The sequence below is a fragment of the Dendrobates tinctorius genome, unplaced genomic scaffold, assembly GCF_039654945.1.
Source record: "Dendrobates tinctorius isolate UK_male_01 unplaced genomic scaffold, ASM3965494v1 ptg000157l, whole genome shotgun sequence".
NCBI lineage: Eukaryota > Metazoa > Chordata > Amphibia > Anura > Dendrobatidae > Dendrobates > Dendrobates tinctorius.
The window spans coordinates 16,415,649-16,433,425 of record NW_027361824.1 but is presented as its reverse complement, the minus strand read 5'-3'; the positions used below and the strand labels follow the sequence as shown (position 1 = coordinate 16,433,425).

The 17,777-nt window shown below is 45.8% G+C and overlaps 1 protein-coding gene across 1 annotated transcript in view; it reads left to right on the top strand.

Moving 5' to 3' along the window:
• Window positions 1-106: 106 nt before the first annotated feature.
• LOC141051490 (retinal guanylyl cyclase 2-like) overlaps window positions 107-17,777 on the top strand; it is a 100,392-nt gene continuing 82,721 nt past the window's right edge. The window contains exons 1-2 of the mRNA XM_073548412.1: window positions 107-851; window positions 16,312-16,613. Of these exons, the coding sequence (XP_073404513.1) occupies window positions 107-851; window positions 16,312-16,613 (1,047 nt within the window). The remainder of the gene's footprint in view (window positions 852-16,311; window positions 16,614-17,777) is intronic.

Sequence of the window (17,777 nt, the reverse complement as noted above, 5' to 3'; positions counted from 1 at the left end):
ATTTTTTAATTCTATTTCTTTTTCTTTTTCCTCTTTAGGATCTAACTTAGTTGGAGATTCATGGCCAGTGGAGGACCATAGCTTCACCGTAACAAGCTATAAGACAATGTTTTATCTTTCTTCAAGTCTTGGCAATTTCTTGTTGAAGAAATCAAGTCTCCGAGGTTCCAACCAGCCCCGAACACAAAGACTTTTAAGATCATTGCCATTTCATGTGGTTCCTTGGTGCTTTCTATTAGGATTACTCATGAAGCCTCTGAGTGTACAGAGTGTGAACTTTACAGTGGGTGTCGTAGGTCCTTGGAAATGTGACCCTCTCTTTTCTAAGGCTTTGCCGGAATTGGCTGCCCATTTGGCAGTAATAAAAATCAACAATGATTCAATGCTCAAATTGAGCCATAAACTGGATTACAGAATATTAGATGAAAATTGTGAAACTTCGAAAGCTTTAGTAGACTTTGCAGGTTTTGACAAACTTTCATTGGCGTTTCTAGGTCCACAGAACCCAGGATATTGTGATTCTGCCTCACTTTTTGGCAAAAATTGGAACAAAGCCATATTCTCCTGGGCTTGCATCAACCATGACTTGGATAATAAAATTAGTTTTCCGACATTTGTCAGAACTATGCCAGCACCAACCAAAGTTTTGTTTCATTTTATGAAGTATTTTAGATGGGCTCATGTTGGGGTGGTGTCTTCAAATGAGGATATTTGGGTCGAAACTGCTCGAAAATTAGCCAGTGCACTAAGAAATCATGGACTTCCCATAGGTATCGTGACGAATATAGGCAACGGGGAAAAAGGCATTGAAGATACATTGCAAGCTATAAAGGAATCTCATGATCTTCGAGGTAAAAATATCAGATGGAAGCTAGAATATTATCTATGGCTGGGTCTCATATGGCATTATTAAGGCCATATTTTTATTGCCCTTAATATGACACCTGACCCAGACCTTCTGTGGTTCTAATGACCTGAATGTGAAGACTTACCATGGCCGGGCTTACCCTGGAGGAGTGTAACTAAGTGACTGCTTGGTCTTCACTAGAGTCTCAGATGGTAAAGATAGGTTTGGGCTGTTTGTGTAGTCATCAGGTTCCACACCAGGGCAGTCCAGTGATCTGCAGCAGCTGTCCAATGGATCAAGACAAAAATATGAAGCACATAGAGCAAGACAGAGACATGGTCAGACAGTCCAAAGTTGGGATGGGCAGCACAAGTTCAAAATATGAAGCCCGAGACAGGAGCGGAGAGATCAGACAAAACTAGAAAAAAAAACAGGTCATTAACAGGAGAGTCAAAACAATAATGCATCTTGACAGGGAACTAGAAACAAACTGCAACTAGGACCTAAGCTCAGGCTAGATGTGGAGAGAGGAACTGCCTAATATAACCACTGCTGGCAAGGAATAGGCCAGAGAAGCAAAACTCTACAAAACACAGTAGTTTTAAATTGCTACAGATTCTGGCCACGCCTCCTTATAGCCGGGTGGAGACTCTCCAGCAACAGGACAATATAGCATTGCAGGAAGTGTTGCATGAGGCAGCTCAGCGAGATGGTCTGATACTGGGAGGAGCAGAGCATTGCACGCAGTGATTAGAACGATGCCTACCAACTGTGAAAGTCACCGGAATGACACTAAATTAATGTTGATAGTACAACAAATGCACATATAAACACTTATCTTGTATTATTTACTTCAGGTTATAAAGAATGCAACAGATGTGAAACTTCACCATTAAATCAAAGGCATATATTCACCAAATCCACAATGTCCTTAAAAAGAACTTATTCGTCAAAATTCATATGTTCCTTATAATCACTATCACAAGCATCACTCGCTCACGACACGTGTGTCCGATATTGATCCAAGCGTCGGATCAAATTTGGCAATGCTAGTATCACGGGTTTACTGCAGCAGAGATGGGTTAGAAAATTTCAGTGTCTGATTTCATGTACTCCTGCACTGATTAGAAGCACTTCACAATCATATTAAACAGTGCAGGTTTCTGCTAACAGTGCAGGGGTTAATCTGTTCAGTTGAGAACTCCTGGAGCTTTCCTGCTTTGATGGTCTCAGCTGTTCATTGTTGGCCACTTCCCTCTACTACATATACTCACCTCTGGCAATCAGGGATTGCCAGTGTTAGTTTCATACTGCCTGGTTCTGGAGTTGGAGGTGTTGGTTGTTTGAGGAGGCGTTTGGGGTGTTGTTCTGAAGACTGTTGCTTGGTGATTTGTCTGTGTGCATTTTCTTATCCTCTCCTAATTGTTATTTCTTTCCTTTATTTCCTGGTGTTCCACTTTGTAGATTGTGAGTGCATATTTGTATGATTCATATTTTCAAGTATCCCTGTATGTCTTCCCTTGCTAGTCTGTACAACTCCTCACTTCCCAGGGTGGGGCAGGGAAATGATAAGGGCTAATTTAGGACCTCAGAAAGGCACGTGGCTCTGGCATCTTCAACATCAGAAGTAATCTGGGGAGTAGAGATAGCTATAGCGCCCCTAGCTTTAGGGATAGGGAAGGAGTCCCTAGCCCTGGGATATCTTACAACAGTGTCGTGAAAGCAAGTCTATGACTGCATGTACTTGGTTAAGTCAGTCATAAATCAGCAAGCATCACCAGAAAAAATGGAGTACCTGCTGAAACATCTGGTCCAGTCGCAGTAGCACCAGCAAGAGACCAACATACTGCTGTTACAGCAAATCAGGCAGAGCCAGTAAGAACAATGGCAGCAGCTGCATCTTCTGACAACCGTTATCCAGGGCAAAATAAATGCCCCAATCCCAAGTCCAGCTAATGACACCCACGTCCGGAAGGCAGTAAGACATGCTTTGCAGAAAATGATGCCCGGGGATGACAATAAGGCCTTCCTGACGTTGTTTGAAAGGGTCGCCAAAGGGGAGAAACTCCCGCCATAGTAGTGGGCAGAGGTATTGGTGCCAGACTTGACGGGAGAACCCCAGAAAGCGTACTATGATTTAGCTTTGCAGGACGCCAAAGAGTATGGCAAGCTAAAAACTGAGATTCTCACGCGCTTGGGGGTGACAATGACCTAAAGGCACAGCAAGTTCACTGCTGGGCATATCACTGGGACAAACCACCTTGATCCCAAATGTTTGACCTGTTGCATCAGGTCCACAAGTTGCTGCAGCCAGAGTCCTCTACGCTTGTGCAGATGATAGAACGGGTGGTGATGGACTGGTTTGTGCATTCCCTGTCAAGACCCATACAGACTTGGGTTGCCCAGGGTGATCCTCGGAATACCGATGAACTGGTCGGACTGGTTGAGAGATACCAGGGGGTTGAAGATTCCTTGGGAAGGCATCCCACTCCATACTGGGAGTCCTAACAGAGGGCGGAGGCCAAAAAGAGGGTGAGGGTATTCAAAGTCCAAAGGGGCCGGGGAGATGGTGCTCAAGGTCCCTACGGGTGATGTTTGCTGGAGGTGCCACGGCCCAGGCCATATAGCCGCCCGTTGTCCCCTGACCCTTTAGCAGATGGACTGCAGCATAGGAAGTCATTGTTCATATTATGCGTATCCGACCTGCAATGTGAACTGTCCCCCCAGCGAGGGGCTTCAAGTGTGTCCCGTTAAGGTGAGCGGGCGGGAAGTAACGGCACTGCTACGCTCTGGGAGTTTAGTGACCCTTGTGAGGACCACAATTTCTCTCTACCTGATCCCGGGAAAAAAAAGTCGATATTCGGTGCATACATGATAATGCTAAGTACTACATTATGGCCAGAGTGGACATTGAAACAGCCCACGATACTGAGTCCCATGAGGTCGGCGTCGTTCCGGACTTGTTGCACCCTATTATTATAGGCCAGGACTTTTGTTTATTTTGGAATCTGTGGGGGAAGGGTTCTGAGTTCGCTTGGGCTAATAGGAAACCAGTGAAACCTAATAAGGTATCACCTCATCAAGAGTCAGACGGACTTCCCTTTTGTGTCCTTGTATGGGATGAGGTGGAAGTGTCCTCTGAGTCTGACATTCTGGAGTTAGAATTTTGGGTCAGCCCAACATAGTGACCTAACTCTGCAGGAAGCCTTTAATAATGTCACCATCATAAATGGGGTTGCACAGGAGCCGGGGGCTTACACAAGGTTTCCCTCTTTTATGATGAGTGGGGAGTTGTTGTGTCGGGTCACGAAAGTGAGGAATGAGCTGGTGGAACAGTTAATAGTTTCAGGCCCCTATAGACAGAAATTGTTGGACATGTCCCATTCACACAACTTAAGGGGACATCTGGGAGTGGAAAAAATGCAGGATCGGATGGTGCAGAGGTTCTATTTGCCCTGGTGTCACCGGGAAATATTAAACTATTGCAGGTTCTGCCCTATCTGTTAGTTAACCATCCCCCACCTCTCACTTTCGGAGTCCCCTTGTGCTATTGCCCATTATTGAATTGTCGTTCGAGAGAATTGCTATGGACTTGAACAGTCCCCTGGTTAAATCTGCTCCTGGGCATCAATACATATTGGTTATCCTGGACTATGCCACATGCTATCCTGAAGAAATTCCCCTAAGAAACTCCTCCGCAAAGAGTATAGCCCGCAAATTGGTTCATGTTTTTTCCAGACAGGTTTACCAAAGGAGATCCTGACCGACCAGGGAATACCTTTGATGAGTAAGGTGATTCGGGAGTTATGCATGGTCTTGCAAATCTCCCAGATGAGGACTTCAGTGTACCATCTTCAGATAGATGGCCTTGTCAAAAGGATTAATAAAATGCTGAAGAGCATGCTGAGGGAAGCCATAGAAAAGGATGGTACTGTCTCTTACCATATCTGTCATACCGGGTTTTTTCTGTCTCTCCTTTTCCCGGTCTGGTCATTCAGGGGTTAACTTTTCTCTGCCTCGTTCTGGTGTCAGGTTGGCTATTTCTCTGCGCTGCTTCCTGCAGGCGGTGTCAGTTATATTTCCTGCCTATGGCTTGTGTAGCTGACTCTGGAGAACCCCTGGTTTGTCCTGCTGCACTAAGCTGACTTTGCTTTTGCCTCTGTGCTCCATCCCTGCCTGTCCCGTCTCTGTGTGTCCTTGTGTGTTTGGATTCCCTGGTACCAGACTCTGCTTTGCCTCTGACCTGCTCCTGTCTCTTGCTTCTGGTATTTCTGCTTCTGACCGGTACTGACCTTTCTGGCGTTCCTCTGACACTGTGGTTGGTCTTTTCCTTGGTACTGCACTACTTTCTGCTATCGACCCGGCTTGTTTTACTATTCTGCTGCCACCTGCTGCAGGTTTGCTCTGTGCAGTATTTCAGTCTTCCCTCCACTCTGCTGCCATCTTGTGGAGTTTGCATTTACCTGCAGAGCTGCAGTGTGGCAGTATCTGTTCTTCTCCATCTGTGAGGTTCTACAGGCCTCTATGGGGTTCTCACCATTCGAACTTCTGTATGACCGACATCCGCAAGGTCTCCTGGATATAGCCAAGGAAACATGGGAAGCCGAAGTCACACCCCATAGAAGCGTCATTGAGCACGTGGCACTGATGCAGCAGAAGATTGCGAAGGTGATGCCCATTGTGAAAGGACATCTCCTCCATACACAGGAAGCTCAAACCAGGGTCTACAACAGGTCAGCCAAAGTAAGACCGTTCAATCTGGGAGACTGAGTCCTTGTGCTAATTCCTACTGTGGAGAGCAAGTTCTTGGCCAAATGGCAAGGGCTATATGAGGTGGTCGAGAAGCTTGGTGATATAAAGTATAAGATTCATCAATCGGGAAGACGGAAACCATATCAGGTCTACCATGTCAATCTCATCAAGCCATGGCAAGACAGAGAGACGGCTGAAACTTTATGCTTGCTGGGCCAGCCAGAAGGCGTGGTTGGAGGTGTCACCATAGCGGAGATGCTGTTGAAGGCCCAAAAACAACAGTGTCGGGAGTTGCTCCAGAAGAACAGGGACCTGTTCTCAGAATTGCCGGAGTGCACAAAGGTCATAAAACCCGAAGTTCTGACAGAGCCACATTTGCACGTAAATGTGAATCTTTTTGAATTTCAGGGGCCCGTCGAAAAAATAAAAAATCGCATTGCACTCGTCCCAATGTTAATCTATGGGGCAGCTCCCATCATCTGATTTTTTCTCTCCTGTTTTAATCGGGCTGAGAAAATCGCAGCATGCTGCAATTGCCACCGATTCTCGGCCCTGACTCGCCAATGCAAGTCTATGGGTGCGAGAAAAAATTGGGTTACACACAGACCACAAGTGTGACTTGCAAGAAATACGCACCGGTGTCCTTAACAAAAGCCGGCAATTCATTTTGCGATATAGTAAAATCACACTGACATGTTTAATAAAGAATAGAAAGAATAGATATAGACACATAGAATACATATATATATATATACATGTCATTGAGACACACATATATATATATATTGTGGTGTAGTGACCACTGTGTCCACTAGGGGGCACTGTGTGCGTGTCCCAGGATGGGTGTACAGGCAGATCCAGTGTGGTCACAGGAGCAGGGTCCTAAATGACCGTTATGTTTCCCAAGGTGGGTGGCCTTGGGATGAAGGCTTGATGATGTGCTGATCAGCAGAGCTACTGCTGATGTTCTGTTTCAATTTGTTAGGGAGAAGCCGTCAGGTGATTGGTGAGACGGGTGGGATCAATCACCTACAAACCCACCCAGGGGCATGTGTCTAGAACGCCATAGAAAAGTGTATGTGTGTGAATGGTTGTAGGACCTGCGATGAGGTCATTGCCATGTGATCCGGTGGGAGTGGCTATGGACCATATAAGGTGACCAGGGAAGGACACATGAGGGAATGCTTGGACCCGGTTGGTCCGTATGAAAGGTCTCGTGAGGCCAACTACTGGAAGATTTGTCTGCCTTCCTGAGTGCACATGGGGATGCTGTGTATCATGGCTGCACATGTCTGAGAGTTCCCAGGAGAGGAAATGAACGTCTGCACTGAGAAGCAGCTATGAGGTAACTCGGACAGGGGATATAACTGTGAGGCTAGAGAGCCTGCGTACCGGACATAGCAAAGCCTGTGTGACCACAGGATTAACAGAGCGGAGCTCTGTCATGGACGCTATGCTGTTTTTATAAGAACTTTCTGTTGCTGTTCATGGTTTATGATGCCTAATAAACCACATGGAATGTTAATGCTATATGAGAAACCCGTGCCGGACCTGATTTATCGGCTGCCTAGTGAGTATCCCCTACCTGAATGACAAGCGCTACCTTACAATTGGGGAGAATGCGAAGGGCAATGTTGTAGCCTTGTTGCTAGGGGCAACGGATGAGGACTGCAAAACTCGGTTTCTAGGGGCAACGGTTCCAGAAGCACATGTTGCAGCACTGGAGAGTGGATGGTCTTGAAAACCGTGTGGTATGCTGACCGGGGTCAGTGAAGGAGATTTGTATGACACCTCTGCGGTAGAGGGGTCCGAGAACCTGCCTGGCTGGCAGGTGACGGTCGTGAAAACCGTGTGGACTACTGACCGGGGTCAGAGAAACTTTTTGAGAAGTCGCTATAGGGTGCCTCTGTGGATATGAGGTACCCGAGAAACTGTGTAGTCGACGCCAGCAGGTAACGGACAGGTGTCCGTGTTGTACTGACCAGGGTTAGTGAGAAAGACTGTGGACCTGCTGAGGCCGGTGTGTTGGGAAACCCTGGGAGGAGGGTCGGATCCCTGAAGGGCACCCAGTGAGGCCTGTGTGTTGGACGGTCTCAGGAGGAGACGGACGTCCTGAAGAGCACACAGTCAGGCCACATGTGTGTTTTGTGTTTTTTTTTCTTCTTTTCTCTCTCAAGTCAGCTTGCGGTGGCTCAGTGGGGTCAAGAAGGTGACAAGCGACTTGCTGTAACTCAGCGGGGTTACGAAGGTGACAAGCGGCTTGCTGTAACTCAGCGGGGTTACCAAGGTGACAAGCGGCTTGCTGTAACTCGGCGGGGTTACCAAGGTGACACCAGCTGCTGTGTGTGAGCGGCAGCCGGAGGTGTCGGAGATGAGTGACAGCAGGAGCTGTGGCAGTGCCAGCAGGAGCTGGTGTGGCATCATAAAAGACAAACTGTTTTGTTGTGAACTGTCGTCTAAGGAGACCTACAGAAAGGACATGGGGAAATCCCGAAAGGGGGCGGTGGCTCAAATCAGGGTGGTAACCCAAAAAGGGGTGGAGTCCCAGAGGGGGGCGGTGACCCAAATCGGGGTGGTACAGAAAGGGGCCAGGTTGTCTAAAGGGGAACAGCGGTGTCTGTGTATGACTTTTTCGGAGAGCAGGACATGCTTGCCGGATAACGATGGGCCACAGGTGTGTACCGTGATGCTAAACCAGGAAGGAGTCTCTGGTCGGCTGGACTCAAAGAGTCAGGTGACTCTGACAGAAACTCCTCTCGTTTTCTCTCTGACCGAGAAAAGTGTCAGGGTTCGCTGCAAACATGGGGTCACTGTGGACTATCCGGTGGACAGAGTAATGTTTGAGGGGTCCAAAAGCGTTGAGGGCCAAGGTGGTGGCTTACTACCAGACTTAGTGTATGCCTTTGAGAGAGGCCGGGATTTTGTTTTGTTTGATGATGTGTGGCAGGAGGATGGAGACGTTTCTACTGTGGGGCTAGCAGACACTGAGACGGTGACACCTCCTAAAGTTGACAGGTCAGATGTAGAAGTGACCAGAAGAAGGGGTCCGTCTGCCCAACTGACGGACCTGATGTCTTCTGACAGGACTGACGTTGACCTGACTGATGAAACAACTGGACTAGAAACACGGTTAGACGGTAACTGGAGGGTTCACTCGGCTGACAGGGCTGACCCAGTGGTACCCGTTAAAAATATAATTAAAGAAGTAGTGGTGCAACACGTGCTGGCCTAAAGGGAAAAAGATCATGAGATACAGCTGATAAAAGAGACAGTGGAAGAACATCTCGAACGAGAAAGGGTCCTGAGACAAATGGCCGAGCACAGGGTGGAGGGGCTCGAGAAAGAAGTCTTGGAGCTCAGAGGTCACCTATCAACGTGGCAAAGCATGAACAAGACCCTTCGGGAAGAGATGGAAGAACTCAGAGGAGCAGTAAAAGGTCTTCTGCAGGAGAAGAGCTTGGACGAAGACTTACAGAGGCCGGGCCCGAGTGCTAACAAGAAGGAACTGCCAGTACCCATCTTGGCAAAGGGTCGTGAAAAGGCTAAATCTCATGAAGAGTTGGAGAGAAGAGCTGAAGAAGACAGTCACCCGGTCGGGACAACTGTAGTGAGGGAAGTGTTCGTGGTGAATCCAGAGTTCCCAGGAGAGGGAATGAATGTCTGCACTGAGAAGCAGCTATGAGGTAACCCGGACAGGGGATATAACTGTGAGGCTAGAGAACCTGTGTACCGGACATAGCAAAGCCTGTGTGACCACAGGATTAACAGAGCAGAGCTCTGTCAAGGACGCTATGCTGTTTTGATATGAACTTTCTGTTGCTGTTCATGGTTTATCATGCCTAATAAACCGCATGGAATGTTAATGTTATATGAGAAACCCGTGCCGGACCTGATTTATCGGCTGCCTAGCGAGTATCCCCTACCTGAATGACAAGCGCTACCTTACAATATATATATAGTTATAGTTGATAGAGTTCTACATAGCATAATAGCCGCTAAATCAATTGTCGGCTTCTGTAAAATCAATAAAAAACCCAACATGAAATGACACATAGTTTACATGATTGATTGATTTAGCGGCTATTATGCTATGTAGAGCTTTATGAAATATAAATATACATATATACATGTGTCTCAATGACATATATATATATATATATATTCTGTGTGTATGTAAGAGGGTCAGGGCCTAGCCCTGTAAATGTTTGGTACCATTGTTTGCTTGAACATGATTGCCATATTTGAATGTCTCATATTTACGTATCTGTGCATTATGTGTAAACTGTATATACGTGTTTATTGCCATATTGTGATTTATAGGTTTAGGGACAGTGCAGTTAATGAAAAGGACACTAGATGGGGACACTGAGTACACCTCAGAATAGAGCACAGTTGTGGAACACTTTGGAGGTTAATTGTGGAAGTGGTAGCTAGGAACTAGCTAGAGAGATTTCCTGGTTATAGTCAGTGGGGGGTAGACCCCTGGTGCTGCTCAGATGTCCTGAGCAATGTAGCTGTGTAGCTGCAACACAAAGTGTGAAGTGGAATCCTTAGCCATCCAGAGTAGATGGGGGAGAATTGGCAGAGCAAAGAGGTCAGTGAAGAAGTCACTGAGGAAGCGTCATCAAAAGTCTGAGTGCTGATGAAGTAGTCGAGTGGGCCACCAGCGAGTGCACGGGCAGGATAACCAAAAGGAGGTGGACGACCTAGTAGATGATTATTTCCGTGTTTGGACTGAAGTCGGTTCCAGGGAGATAGGTTGAAGTGCCGTTTTCACCGTGCTCCTCGTCCCGCTGTTACTTTGTGGTCCATTCTGGTGAAGCTGAAGAAGCTAGGGACAGCTGAAGAAAATGTATTGCTGGTACCGTGTCAAGTGTCATAAAGGTGTATTGGATGTGGTGTGTCCTGAAGAGAATAAAACGTTCTGTTTGAAGTTATCCTGGGCTCTGCCTCCAGTCCTTTGAACTCCAGGAAGAATGTGGGACGCACCAGACAAGAAGCAGCAGACAGCACAGTGAGTACAGAGTGTGCTGATGAGTCCACCCCCCGACCGTATTATTACATGTATATATCTATTCTTTCGTTTGTGTTTTAACCTGTCATTGGGCTCCATTATATGTCCATTTTGCAAGCCGGCGAGAAAATCTCGTCATGCGGATGCCATACGGATGTCACATGGATGCTTAGATGTGAGAAAATTGCATCTTCGCATTCCAATCGGATGACATACGGATCACTGTTCAGGAAACATTTGTGCGATTCTGGTCCTTTAAAAACGGACCGATTTTTTATAGCTTGTGTTTGACTCCAGCCTAAAGCAAGAAATTGACAGAGCACACAGATTGCGGAAGGTAACATTGAAGGAGTTGCAATCCCTGTCGGGGAGGTTAAATTTTGCCTGTATTATCTTGCCTATGGGTAGAATTTTTTGTGCTAGATTGGCTGGAATGACGACAGGGGTTAGGGCTCCGCATCAATACATTCATTTGAAGAAGGAGCAGCGTGGTGATTTGTTGATTTGGATAAAGTTCTTGGATACTATTAATGAGAGGTCTCCAATTCAGAATGAGGTTGTTGATCATTTTGATTGCGAGATTTTTAACAGATGCGGCAGGGGGTGGAAGGGAGTGGAATGTCCTTTGCATTTATGGAAGCTGGTTCTTTCAGAGTGGGACGACTGATTCAGAACTCAATTTCATCTCAGACCGAGGCGGTGTGGTGAGTATAGAACGGCTGGGTGAAGTAATGGAGTAATGTAGTATCTAAAAAAAGATAGGTTGTTAGCAGTTTTGTTCGTTGCAGACCTTGCTTTCGGTTTAAGCTGCAGGGTTCTAGAGATGTAACAAAGTTTTTCTTAATTCAGCACATGAGCGTACCCACCGAGGGGCAGGGGGGGCAGCTGCCCCCCCCTAGAAGCAGGGATGCACAATGAAAGAACACCTCCTGGCCGCCACCGCGGTAGTGGAGAGCAGTCAGCCAGGCAGCCACACACAGCTGGCAACGGGGCGGGCAGGACTCACTGCAAAGCAGGCTGGGACCGAGTTGCATTGCTATGGCACCCGGCGGCACACTGGGATTGGATCCGGCCGGGGTTCAGACAGGGTTCATAGGCATGTCATGTACAGCGTCCTACGTAAACACGCCTCTGAACCCTGTCTGAACCCTCCGGATCTGAGGCAGAGGCTGAGAAGACAGGCAGCGGCTGCCATTACAGTGTGCCACAGGCCCACAGCCCACAACCCACAGGCCCACAGCCCACAGGCCAGTCTGATTCCAACACTGAGACTCCCACTCTCCAGTGCCTGCACCCTGCGGTAAGTGTTGTCCACATCAATGAACAAAAAAATGGAGTTCTATACAATTAGATAAAAGAACAATACATGCAAGTGCAAGTCTAATATAGCCAAGCTGCCAATTGCCAAATTGCACACAGCATCAGGGATCAAACATCAAACATCTACCTTCAACTTAAGGAAGTTCCCCAAACATCAGTATGTACAATACATTACAGGTAGAAAATAATGAATCTGTCAAATATGCTCAATACTCACCCATGATGTATTGCTATGCCACGGAGCCAGGCCCAATCCCGACGCGCGTTTCAGGTTTAGCTTTATCAAATAAGGATATAATGGATTGTTACTATAGTGATGTTCTGACTTAATTGTTATGCCTGGAGACCCATGCGTTTTTACCAGGGTCAATTGTCCTTTTTTGTCTATATTAATTGTATTTGTAATTATTGATTAATAAAGTATTGTTTTCTTACCTAATTGTATAGAACTGCATTTTTTTTTTTTATACATACATACTGCTGCAGAGTGCTGTTAGTGGCCATCTTAGTCTGCAGCAGTGCAGTGCTCATGTGATAATGAATTAATCTATTCTCTCATGCAAAGAAAGATCCAATATGTGATGTCTGCATGGAGTGTAATTAAATACCTGAATGCTGCTGTAGTGTTTTATAATTCCATTGTCTGGAGTTTGCAATCTCCTGCCCCGACGTGCGCATTACGCCCAGCTTCCTCGGGGGGTGTTTCGCGCGTCGGGGCAGTAGGCTGCAAAGTCCAGACAACAGCACTATAAGGGTATGTGCACACGTTGCGGATTTAGATGCGGATCCGCAGCGTTTTTGGCCATACAGATTTGCATCAAATCCGCAGTGTAGTGCACCACCAATGTTAGTCTATGGGAAATTTTCGTTTCATTCCCCTTTTTCATTCTAAAATTTTACAGCCAGAGCGACCATGGCTTGCCACCCCACCCCCCAGTTTTGATTCTGGGTACGCCCATGATTCGGCAGGCTTTGAAAGGTTTTAGAAGGGGCTGGGTGGTAAAGGATAAGTGTAGGTAGATACCTTTTGAGGTTTTGGAAAAGTTGTGAGTAGCATTAGAGCATATTTGTAGTTTTTACTTTACATTGTTGCTTTTTAGATTGGCTTTCTCAATGGCTTTTTTTGGGCTTTCAGAATAGGCAAGTTAGTGGCACCTAGTAAGAGTAGGGTTGGGGGTTTGTGTGCCGAGAATATTAGCTGTTGGTTGGGGGGTGGTTGATTTCTGGGTTCGAAGATCGAAAACAGATCAGTTGGGAAAAGGGAGATGTGTCATTTTAGGAAGAGTGGACGGAGAATTAATGTGTCCTAAGAGTTGTTTTATGAGTTACTGGCTGGTTTGGTAGGGCAGAGTTGGCCCGCTGCTCTGTCACGCTGATGGTTGTTCTTTTCAAGTTACGGCAGTACTGACACGTGGTATACAGGAACTTGGTTTTGATCTGTCTGTCTATGATTCTCACCGGCGAACAGAGGTTTGGGCCTGGAGGTTGTCAGGCGCATCAGTAGATGGAACTTGAATCTTATTTGTTTTATATTAGATGTTGAGTAGGGCTGCCTTAAAGGAATGGTTTGGTTGGTAAATTGCTTAGTTTCTTTTATGGTTCTTTTACGATTATTTTACAGACGGCGTTCCCTTCTTAGCCTGGATTTTTGAACATTCACACTAATGTCGGGCCAGACGGTAGGCAACTAGGTTTTGGGAGAGTACGGGTGATAATTCAGTAGTTTGGATTTAGACAGATGGTATGGAGCAGGGTATTGCCGAAATTGCAAAAGGCAGCTCGCTGGGACGGGATGCCAGATATTTTGGTTGGAGCAAGACCAGTGAGAGAATTAATGAGTGATATTCGTTTTGACTTGCTGCGGTTGTGGACATCTTTTCCAGGTATTTCAACAATGTGGTCGGATATCGTTCCAGAGAAAAAAATGGAGGTTGGCACGATCCCTAAAAGGGATTAATAGAGTGAGTGTGAAGCTGAATAGGGCAATCTCAGCTTCTGTTGCAAGTAATGGGGGTACTAATGTGAGGCACCACAAATAGGAATCGTGAGATGGACGTTTTTGGCTCAATGATGGCATGCATTGGAATGCTATAGGAATTGATCTGTGGGCACTCACTCTTCAAGAAGGTATTGAAAGAGCTTTGGCGGTGTTGGGACACTCACGAGTCTGAGGTGTCAAGGCTGTCCGTGGTGGCAGTGGGGTGGATAATTCCCTTTCAGTATAAAGTGGAGGAAGGGTTGATCTGGCATTTGTTCGGGCTCTGGACCGGGTTTGACCCTGGGATCTGGTGGTGTGGTAAGCTACTATGGTACTATGGTGCCCTTGAGCTGGAGTTTTACGACAGAGGGTGATATGGTCGGTTAGTAATTTTATTAGGTGGTGCCAAATCTCTCAGCTCCAAGAATCCCACGTCTTTAGATTTCATAGTATTGTTGTAAATTTAATGTTGTAATGTTAAATAAACGGCCGCTGTGGCCACAATTATCAAAAAAAAAATTAAAGTTTCAGGGTCTTAATTCAGAGGATGGGGTTAGTGTTAATCTGGGAATGGGGGTTAAAAGGGAGTAATTTTGATTCGAGTCAGCCATACCTTGTTATGAACGGTGTGACGGTCCGTGTCAAGAGTAAATCAGCTCATGGAGTGACAGAGGTCACCTTCAGGACCCCTATACAACACCGATATATCTTCCACAGAGGATACCAACATTACAATACTGGATCATCCCTTTTATTTTGAGTGGCACCAAAGAGATGGCAATAAGAGAAGGCAAGTAGGGGACCATTCTCTAACAGTCAGGACCATATTCTTCTGACATAATTCCACCATCCTTTCACAATGGCTCTAATAGAGTTGGGATTTTTTTTTTTAGAATGCATCAAACTGACACCTTGAACTTTTGATATCCAGAACCATGAAAACCCCGGACACTGGAGCGATGAAATGTAACCTTTGGCTGGAAAATGCTTCTGTTTTCTTCCACCAAAGCGTAAATGTCGCGTCTCTTCCATCTGACAGAAGCGTTTCTCATGGGATGAAGAAAATAGATAAAAAAAAATAGAAATAGACAAAAATATGTGTAAATGTTCTGTACATCAGGAAAAAGAATACTGAAATATATCAGGGAGAAAAACTCCAGAAGAGGCCGTCAGAAAGTCAAAGAGATCTATTAGATGTAATTCTACATTCTTTGAATTGATAGTAAAGATTGTAGCACTTTAATGTTTTTTTTTTGCCAAAGGAGTAGCATCAATCCCCCTCAAAGGGATAGGCGTCTGCAGAGGTGTCATCGGAAATCCACAACATTTAGCAAAATCCAAGTCCATTAGGTTTAGCGCTGCTCCCGAATCCACAAAAGCCTTGGCGGAAAATGTGGACAGGGAGCAGATCAGAGTAATTGCCAGAAGAAACTTAGGTTGAACACCACCAACAGAAAACGTGTGTGCAAAGCGTTTCTCTCGTTTAGGACAAACAGAAATAATATGCAAGGCATCTCCACAGAAAAAACACAGCTTATTACACCTTCTGAACTCCTGACATTGCGCCCTAGACAAAACTCTATCACATTGCATAGGTTCAGACGTCTGTTCAACCGGTGGCAATACCTCTCGTGCAATCCTGCGTTCACGTAAACGCCGATCAACCTGAATGGCTAATGACATAGAATCGTCCAGACCAGAGGGAACAGGAAATCCCACCATGATTTATGATTCTATGATTCTATGATTCTAGCACTTTAATGGATCCTGGAAGCTGAGATTTGGGGAGACAATGGAACGAAAAAAATCACGGACAGCCTAAACTTTTTACGGACACGCATCTTCAAAGCCATAAGAATAAAATCTGAAAAGCTATGGTTAAGTTATATTTTTTATTATAATTTCACTGCACTTGGAGTTTTTTTTAGTACATTACATGGTAAGATGAATGGTGTTGATCAAAACTGCAACTTGTCCTGCAAAAACAACAAGTCCTCATATGGCGATGGTAAATGAAAGATAAAAAAGTTATAACACTTGGAAAAAGGAGAGGAATAACGAAAACTTATAATCTAAAAGTTGTCCAGTCGGCTGAACATACCACATCCTATTCCATACTCTCAAAATGCCCTCAGTGCAAAATCCCTGATGTTCTCAGACAAACCTCTGAGGCCTTCACCGAACAGCGGTAGTTTTACTGAAATGACCCACAGGGGGACGCAATGTACGAATTATGTGACTTCTGGGGGTGATTGGTCACTCAGGCTTTTATTTAGGAATATCAGATTCCAGGAGGCCGAATACAATGTGCAATGAGCTGAGTTGTGGAGTTGTATTTATTTTGGTGCATATTGCTTTTATCAGTTTTTGGTTAACTGTTTCCTCTTCTTTTTACTCTAGTCGTCATCATGTGTATGCACTCAGTAATGGTCGGAGGGGAAGATCAAGCCACCTTCCTAATAAAAGCTCACGAGCTGGGACTTACAGACGGAAGATGCGTCTTTGTGCCCTACGACACTTTACTTTACAGCCTTCCCTATAAAAACATCTCGTACGCCATCTTCGATTCCAATAGAAAACTGCAGGAGGCTTACGATGCCGTGCTGACGATCACGATGGATTACGAGGAAAAGTCTTTCTACGATGCCTTTGCCGAGTCCAAGGAGAAGGGAGAAATAGACACGGCTCTGCAGCCCCAGCAAGTAAGTGACAATAAGGCTGTGTGCACATGCTGCGGATTCTGCTGCAGTTTTTGCTGCGGTGTACAGTACCATTATTCCCTATGGGAATAAAAAACCGCAGTGCAGACGGTGCAGAATTTTCTGCGCGGTTTTTCTGCGGTTTTGAAACCGAAGAAAGAATGGACATGTCAATTCTTTCTGCAGATTCCGCTGCGGTTTGCCATTTCCTCCATTGTGGAGATGAAAAACCACAGGGCAAAACCGCAGAGCAATCCGCAGGTAAAACCGCAGCGTGTGCACGTACCCTTAGGCTGCACTGCCACCTAGTGGATGCATCACCAGGAAGCTAAAGCTTAGAACTGGAGAAGAGAGCGTCCCAACTGTGCTTCCCCATGAAATATAACTTAACATAGTACCACTTTACAACACTCATACCTAGTACAACTATACCACATGTAAACAGTTCTGCTAAAGCACATACAGTATATGCACATTACCGCTATACCACATGCATACATAGTATTGCTATAACACACATATGCACAATACCGCTATACCACACATATACATAGTACAGCTATACCATATACATAGCATTACTATAACACATGAATACACAATACTGTTATACCATGCATATACACTCACTGGCCACTTTATTAGGTACACCATGCTAGTAAGGGGTTGGACCCCCTTTTGCCTTCAGAACTGCCTCAATTCTTCGTGGCAGAGATTCAACAAGGTGCTGGAAGCATTCCTCAGAGATTTTGGACCATATTGACATGATGGCATCACACAGTTGGCGCAGATTTGTCGGCTGCACATCCCTGATGCGAATCTCCCGTTCCACCACATCCCAAAGATGCTCTATTGGATTGAGATCTGGTGACTGAGGAGGCCATTTGAGTACAGTGAACTCATTGTCATGTTCAAGAAACCAATCTGAGATGATTCGAGCTTTATGACATGGCGCATTATCCTGCTGAAAGTAGCCATCAGATGTTGGGTACATTGTGGTCATAAAGGGATGGACATGGTCAGCAACAATACTCAGGTAGGCTGTGGCGTTGCAACGATGCTCAATTGGTACCAAGGGGCCCAAAGAGTGCCAAGAAAAAATTCCCCACACCATGACACCACCACCACCAGCCTGAACCGTTGATACAAGGCAGGATGGATCCATGC